Source organism: Xenopus laevis, chromosome 2L, assembly GCF_017654675.1.
Source record: "Xenopus laevis strain J_2021 chromosome 2L, Xenopus_laevis_v10.1, whole genome shotgun sequence".
Taxonomy (NCBI): domain Eukaryota; kingdom Metazoa; phylum Chordata; class Amphibia; order Anura; family Pipidae; genus Xenopus; species Xenopus laevis.
Genome location: NC_054373.1, coordinates 12,535,983 through 12,544,549, shown reverse-complemented (window position 1 = coordinate 12,544,549; position 8,567 = coordinate 12,535,983). Strand labels below are relative to the sequence as shown.

General features: G+C 42.3%; 1 protein-coding gene across 1 annotated transcript in view; it reads left to right on the top strand.

The window, feature by feature from the left end:
• Positions 1-670: 670 nt before the first annotated feature.
• Positions 671-8,567, top strand: part of LOC108707865 (MORC family CW-type zinc finger protein 3) — a 34,357-nt gene continuing 26,460 nt past the window's right edge. Inside the window, exon 1 of the mRNA XM_018245915.2 lies at positions 671-855. Coding sequence (XP_018101404.2) covers positions 817-855 — 39 coding nt within the window. The 5' untranslated portion in view covers positions 671-816. The remainder of the gene's footprint in view (positions 856-8,567) is intronic.

Genomic DNA, 8,567 nt, shown 5'->3' with positions numbered 1-8,567 from the left:
GCAGGCCAGGGCCCGCACCCCCTCAGGGCCCCACGGCACCCCGCGCGCCACTGAAATGCGGGCCGTACGGAGGGGGCGGGGGCCCGGCTGCGTGTCACACACCAGGGTCCGCCCCCCTCTAGTTACGGTACTGCTCAGTCTGCTTACTCGATTACGCTTGATCTCCACCTGCTTAACGATTATGATAGAACTCTGCCTGCTCTGACCCTGGCCTGCCCATTCGACTTCTCTTTCTGATTAACCGCAGCGGAACCTCTACGCCACGTGAACAGTTTTGTTACTCTCCAGATTGGCCACGTCTCCTCACATCTTGGCTCTAGACAGGTGAAGCCTGACACCAGTTATTGGATAGTAAAGCATAAACCATAAGAAACTGTTCCAGCTCACCCTGACCTTGACCAGGTGCTCAGTGTCCCCACTGTATCGCCACTTCGCCAGACAAACTCAATTGTTGGACGGCACTTCTGGAAAAAGGCTTTATTGTAGCAGACTGCTGGTAAAACACCTAACGCGTTTTGGGATTATCTCCCTTAATCATAGGCCTCTAGCAAGTTCTGGGTTGGAGAATGGGTTTTATATGCATATTCAAATGAGCTATTTGCATATTATATCTGACTGTAAGTCTGTGGCACTAACAGCAGCTGGGCAGGCGGGGAGTAGTTTTATTATAACCACATAAATTATAAGCCTGAAAACAGGAAGTAGGGGAGGGTCACAATTAGTTTTTTAAGGCTGTGAGGCTCCACTCAGAAAGGTGGTTTGGGTAATGTGGGTAATGTGGGCTTCTGTGAGGGGTTCTGATCATTATTAGAGAGGATGGCAGCGGATAAAAACAACAGGACTCGTTTGAGCGAGGTGAGTGGAAAGGGTTATGGGTGCCTAGAATGGGGAAAGGAGAAGAGCCAAGCTAATGGCTTTAAAGGGGTGGTTCATCTTTACCTTTAAGTATGTTATAGTATGGTCAATTCTTGGCAACTTTTCAATTGGCCTTCATTATTTATTTTTTATAGTTGTTGAATTGTTTGCCTTCTTCTTCCGACTCTTCAGCTTTCAACTTTATCTTTTACTGACCCCCATTTGAAAAACAAATGCTCTGTAAGGCTACACATGTATTGTTATTGCTGCTTTTTATCACTCATCTTTCTGTTCAGGCCTCTCCTATTCATATTCCAGTCTCTTATTTGAATCGGTGTGTGGTTTCTAGGGTATTTTGGACCTTAGCAACCAGATTGGTGAAACTGCAAATTTATTGGTAAAAAACTGACAGTGTAATGCCCATCTGTGGTTTTAGGCAAATGCCAGAGGGGCTGCTGTAAGGTGCCATAGACAGTCACTATTTATTGGGCCTGTGAGAGGCTTATTGTATTTAAAATGCCAGGATACCAACCCTGACCATGTCTGGTATTTTAGTAATTGGTATTTTAAGGTAGTTTCAATGCTTATTGTAGCCCTACAGTTTGGAGTGCTGAACGGTCTTGTGCCTGATTTTGGGGCTAAATAAAACAGGTCTCATACAGTAAATTAACTGACATTGGAGCTCATTTATCAACCCTGGGCATATTTGCCCATGGGCAATAACCCATGGCAACCAATCAGATTGCTGCATTCATTGTTCTACTTGCAGCTGGTTTCAAAAATCTAATCATTGATTGGTTGCTATAGGTAATTGCCCATGGGCAAATTTGCCCAGTATTGATAAATGAGCCCTTTTGTGTCCCTGTGTCACTGAATAGAAAGTTCCCTGTCCTATAGTAATGTATAGCAGCCCTTGCTCTTCCTTTAAGTTTCGTTTCAGTGTTTTTACGTGTGGCTGATCATTAGAGCTGACTTGACAGAAGAGGAGGGGCCGGCTGTTTATTTGGCACCTCACTTGGCTTTGGTTTTGATTTGTCTTCAAGGAACTACTCAAACTGCTCAAACTGCTCAAACTGCCAGCTGCTGGAGGATATACAGTACGGACAGTGTAAATTTTAAATGGCAGCTCACCATCAGCACTAATACAGTACCACTTAAAGGGTTTGTTCACCTTTGAATTAACTTTTAGCATGATATAGAGGGGGATGTAGAGGGGGGGGTATTCTGAGACAATCTGCAATTGGTTTTCATTTTTCATTATTTGTGTTTTATTTTTACTTTTTATTCAGCAGCTCTCCAGTTTGCAGTTTCAGTAATCTGGTTGCTAGGGTCCAAATTACCCTAGCAAGCATTCATTGATCAGAATTAGAGACTGGAATAGGAATAGGAGAGGACTGAATAGAAAGATGAGTAATAAAATGTAGCAATAACAATACGTGTAGCCTTACAGAGGATTTGTTTTTCAGATGGGGTCAGTGACCCCCATTTGAAAGCTGGAGGTCAGCTGGCAACCCTGACAATGGTTTTGAATACCCAACTGGCACTGCTAGCTGAGGTTGCTGAGACTGACCGACAAATCCTGATGTACAGTAGTTGGCTGCCTAGGTATTAAGTGTGGCCCACAGCATGGATGGCCCTATTAGGGACAGTTGTGTTTTTTCGAAAAGATGATGCCACATAAGACATTCTTACACACTTTTGAAAGGACTGCTGAGTAGGATGTCTACCCAAGGTCCAGTGGGCAGGGTTCATAGTGCCTTTTCTGGCTGATGACTCTCAAAAGGCCTACTTTGTGGAGATACTCCAATGTCTTGTTGACACTTTGGCCATGCAGCTCAGTGGATGCACAAGTGGACTAGCGAGAAAGGTCACCCTGTGCCAGAATGTATGCAGGGGTCGGTTCTGCCAGGCGGCAGGTCCCCAAAAGTTTCCAGGGGTGGCAAAAAGCTGCTCCTGGTAAATTTAGGATCCAAATTTCCGGTTATTATGACTTAATTCATCTTGTGAAAAAGCTTCTGCACCCAGAGATCCTCTAAGCTCCTCAAATAGTGGAAAGGGTCACTGTGTACTGCTTTCTGAGATCTTGAGAAGATGGGTGAGCCATGCAAATCCACATAACTTTTGACCTGAGTAGGTTGTATTTGCAGGTGCCATCGACATAATTAGCTAAGGAGAAAATGGTGTTTTCTACTCTGCAGGTGCTCTTCCAGTATGTATGAATGACGCTTGGGCTGTAAGGAGATCCAGCAACATTCCAAAGGATGATGGACTATATTCTTAGTCCTCATCAGCACTGTGCATCTACATGTTTGGATGATGTGGTGATTTTTAATAGGGATTGGCAGTCACCTCCGTAGAGTGCAGGCTGTACTAAATTACTTTAGAGAAGCAGGCCTATGCCATAGGTCTGGAAGAAACCCATTATCTTGGTTATACTATAGTGTGGGTTGTCATAATGCCTTAAGTAAACAAAGTAGAGGCAATCAAAGACTAGACTCTCACACTGGCTGCCTCTTTAACAAACCTGACAAAGGGGAAAGGGTCCACAATGATAAAGTGGGGTGCTGAGCCAGAGAAGGCATTCCAAGAACAACTTTGTTTCAGCTGGTCACTCCGGATTTCAAAAAGAAGTTTGGTGTACAAACCAATGCTTAGGTTTAGGTTCAGTCTTGTGCGGAGAGATAAATACCTTGTGGTCTAATTGAGCAGGAATTTCACTGGGCTCTTATTTTGTGCTCATCACAGACCACTCTCCTCTAACCTGGATGTCACGAGCAAAAGAAAAGAATGCAAGGATCACAGGTTGATTCCTTTCTTTACCGAACTTTGCAGGGTAATGCCGATGCTGTGTACAAAAATTACATTTGTCAAAAAAGTCTTACGCATGTCATTCCTCTCTGGGGCACTTAGTCATAGGCCTATGTCTAAGTGGTCCAGAGAGGCCATAATGCAAAAGGCATTGCACAGTGTGGTTAGTGAATATGCTATTCACAACATGTATGTATACACTTACCAAAACTCAACAGGCAGACGGCACTTCTGGGGTAAGGTTTATTGGGGTTACTGCTGTAGAAAACCTACTGCGGCTGTGGCAAACTGTCTGTTGTGTGCACGTGTGCGAGTTCTGTGACTGTGTGAAATATAAGTGTGTATTAGTGTAAAAAGTGGGTGTTTGTGTGTATATGCGAAACTTACCTGGGGTAGGCAAAGTGCAGTTATGTAAATAGGAGGCTGAAGGGACTCAGGGAGAGGAGGAGGCAGTCATTAACGCAGATCTGGTGGGTGGGTGATGCTGGGGTTCTGGAAAGTACAGACAGCAACAGACATGTAGTTTCTACATATCTGCTGCTGCCTAGGGGCCCCTGAGTGATTGTGCCCTAGGGACCATTTCTTTCAAGCTTCTAGTCATTTCCTAGGCATTGGGGAACAAAAGTGTGGTTTCAAAAGCTGCTCCTCGTCTACACTGCTCAGAATTACTGCAGTTTATACATTGTACATCTGTTATCTACTGTGTATCCTGTGCTTGAATGGCTGCCCCCATGGCTACACAGCAGCTTGTTTATATAAACTATAGTAGTACTTATCTGTTATCTACTGTGTATCCTGTGCTTGAATGGCTGCCCCCATGGCTACACAGCAGCTTGTTTATATAAACTATAGTAGTACTTATCTGTTATCTACTGTGTATCCTGTGCTTGAATGGCTGCCCCCATGGCTACACAGCAGCTTGTTTATATAAACTATAGTAGTACTTATCTGTTATCTACTGTGTATCCTGTGCTTGAATGGCTGCCCCCATGGCTACACAGCAGCTTGTTTATATAAACTATAGTAGTACTTATCTGTTATCTACTGTGTATCCTGTGCTTGAATGGCTGCCCCCATGGCTACACAGCAGCTTGTTTATATAAACTATAGTAGTACTTATCTGTTATCTACTGTGTATCCTGTGCTTGAATGGCTGCCCCCCATGGCTACACAGCAGCTTGTTTATATAAACTATAGTAGTACTTATCTGTTATCTACTGTGTATCCTGTGCTTGAATGGCTGCCCCCATGGCTACACAGTAGCTTGTTTATATAAACTATAGTAGTACTTATCTGTTATCTACTGTGTATCCTGTGCTTGAATGGCTGCCCCCATGGCTACACAGTAGCTTGTTTATATAAACTATAGTAGTACTTATCTGTTATCTACTGTGTATCCTGTGCTTGAATGACTGCCCCCATGGCTACACAGCAGCTTGTTTATATAAACTATAGTAGTACTTATCTGTTATCTACTGTGTATCCTGTGCTTGAATGGCTGCCTCCATGGCTTCACAGCAGCTTGTTTATATAAACTATAGTAGTACTTATCTGTTATCTACTGTGTATCCTGTGCTTGAATGGCTGCCCCCATGGCTACACAGCAGCTTGTTTATATAAACTATAGTAGTACTTATCTGTTATCTACTGTGTATCCTGTGCTTGAATGGCTGCCCCCATGGCTACACAGTAGCTTGTTTATATAAACTATAGTAGTACTTATCTGTTATCTACTGTGTATCCTGTGCTTGAATGACTGCCCCCATGGCTACACAGCAGCTTGTTTATATAAACTATAGTAGTACTTATCTGTTATCTACTGTGTATCCTGTGCTTGAATGACTGCCCATGGCTACACAGCAGCTTGTTTATATAAACTATAGTAGTACTTATCTGTTATCTACTGTGTATCCTGTGCTTGAATGGCTGCCCCCATGGCTACACAGCAGCTTGTTTATATAAACTATAGTAGTACTTATCTGTTATCTACTGTGTATCCTGTGCTTGAATGGCTGCCCCCATGGCTACACAGCAGCTTGTTTATATAAACTATAGTAGTACTTATCTGTTATCTACTATGTATCCTGTGCTTGAATGTTATGTAGTGTAGTTTTGAAGTGTCTGAGTCTGCAGCGTTTGAGAGGTGTGTGTATGTATCTGTCAGTGTCTGTGCGTGTCAACTTAAAAAGAGTTTTGATCTGAAACATGTTGTGTACCCACTTGCTGGAACTCTCTTCCATATACGAATAGTCAGCCAGCACTCACCACTTTGATTTTTAGATGTAGCGCCCAGGTGCACGTCAATTGGTGTCCACTTCCACCAGCTTCAATATCCCAAAATCACAATAGACAGCACCAGTCTTGAAGATTTGTTTAAAAAAGCCTTTTTTGGAACTTCATGGCTTTATCATCTGAACAAACGCAACAACGTTTCAAGCCGCATGGCCCTTTGTCAAGTTAATGTTTCACACATGGTTACACATTTTTATATTACCTTGTATAGCGCCATCTTGTGGCTCAATCCTTAAACACATCACAAACTACAGATCACAAAAAATTGCTTTAAACATACTAAATTTTGTTTTGTCGGTGGAGCCTCCTTCTCCATATCTATGCTGCTATTTTCTTGTTCAAAAATCTGTAATATTAAAAACATAAATAAAAATCCAGTTAAAAACATACTTAGCGGAATATAGAGTGTAAGTCGTATTCACGATTTAGGCCATGGGGTTCCGTGGTTTCTAAGCAACGTATCCACCATGCTTCTTTCTATAATAGTACCTTATTTCTATCCCCTCCCCGCCAGAGTTTGGGCACATTATCCACAACTTGGAACTTTAATTGTTGGACCCCATGACCTTTTTCCACAAAGTGGCTTGCAACAGCCATCTGGATAATCCACCAGGCCGTCCGATTGTTTCTTGTATAAACTCCATACTGTCTCCCTTTTCTATCTTTGTAGACCAGGTGATTAAGATGTATGTACCTAACCACAGATCCTTTTTAAAGGATACAAATGATTTTTTATCAAAATTGCAAATGGTGCCAGATTTACCGAACAATTTCTTGTTGGTAACTTTCGATGTGGGGAGCGTCTACACCTCCATCCCACATGATGGGGGTGTAGAGGCAGTCCGCATCGAGCTGAGACACGATGAGAGTTTGGATGCATCTCAAAAAAAATTTTTGATTCGATGTCTCGAGCTAATACTACATAACAATTATTTCTTATTCCAAGATGAGTTCTTTGTACAGATCAAAGGCACAGCTATGGGGTCTAATGTGGCCCCGTCCTATGCGAACATATTTATGAACAATTTTGAAACCAAGCATGTGTATGTAAATGAGTTGTTTTTGCAACATTGTAAGTTATGGTTAAGATTCATCGAGGACGTGTTCGCTATATGGATGGGGCCACTATGTACCCTTAAAGACTTTCACCAACAAATTAATTTGGCGTTACCCCATATCAAATTCACACTACACGCTGATGAAAGAAAAATAGCCTTTTTAGATACGATGGTATTAAATCAGGACGGGATATTGGAAATAGACCTTTTTGTGAAGCCAACTGATAAGAATACACTCCTTCATTATGAGTCATTCCACCCTGTCTCAACAAAAAGGTCATTGCCAAAATCGCAATTCCTACGGGTAAAAAGTATTGTTTCCAACAAAGATAGACAGAGTGAACGTTTAGAGGAGATGCAGGATAAATTTGTTCAGAGAGGGTATCCGATGCCCTTATTAAAACAGCAACGGAAAGAAATTGAGGGGGACCGAAAGGTGTGTAAATATCAGGACAAACCTAATAAAAATAAAACTAAGAGGGTTCCATTTATCTCTAAATATACATCTTTAAGTAAAGATGTGGCTAAAATTATCAATAGACACTGGAGTTTGCTTAAGGAGGGGATACCGTCTGTGGAATCCTTTACCCCTTATGTCATACAAGAAAAATAGAACCCTTGGTTCTATGCTGGTGAGATCGGACCTAGGGGGCAAACAAATGAGGCAAGGTGTATTACGCCCAAAAAATAATGGGACTTTCCCGTGCCTTTCCTGTAACTGTTGTTCCAACTGTCAAAAGCGTGATACTGTGTATCATCCACGTAAGGGCAACCCCATCAAGATCAGGGGATATTACACTTGTACATCAACTTTTGTAGTGTATATTGTGAAATGCCCTTGCGGGTATTTATATGTAGGACAGACCACCCGCATGATACGAGATAGGATACGGGAACATAAGTCCGCCATAAGGTTAAAGAAAATAGATCAGGCTGTTGCAAGCCACTTTGTGGAAAAAGGTCATGGGGTCCAACAATTAAAGTTCCAAGTTGTGGATAATGTGCCCAAACTCCGGCGGGGAGGGGATAGAAATAAGGAACTATTAAAGAAAGAAGCATGGTGGATACGTTGCTTAGAAACCACGGAACCCCATGGCCTAAATCGTGAATACGACTTACACTCTATATTCCGCTAAGTATGTTTTTAACTGGATTTTTATTTATGTTTTTAATATTACAGATTTTTGAACAAGAAAATAGCAGCATAGATATGGAGAAGGAGACTCCACCGACAAAACAAAATTTAGCATGTTTAAAGCAATTTTTTGTGATCTGTAGTTTGTGATGTGTTTAAGGATTGAGCCACAAGATGGCGCTATACAAGGTAATATAAAAATGTGTAACCATGTGTGAAACATTAACTTGACAAAGGGCCATGCGGCTTGAAACGTTGTTGCGTTTGTTCAGATGATTGTCACGGTCGGCACCCTACACCAGAACAGATGCCAAGCACCCTGGTCTTGGCTCGACTTCACCAGTTAAGTGACCGCCTTTGGCCTCGGGAGGAGCCCTCGGCGTACTCAGATGCCACCTGGACTTAACGAGAGGTGCAAA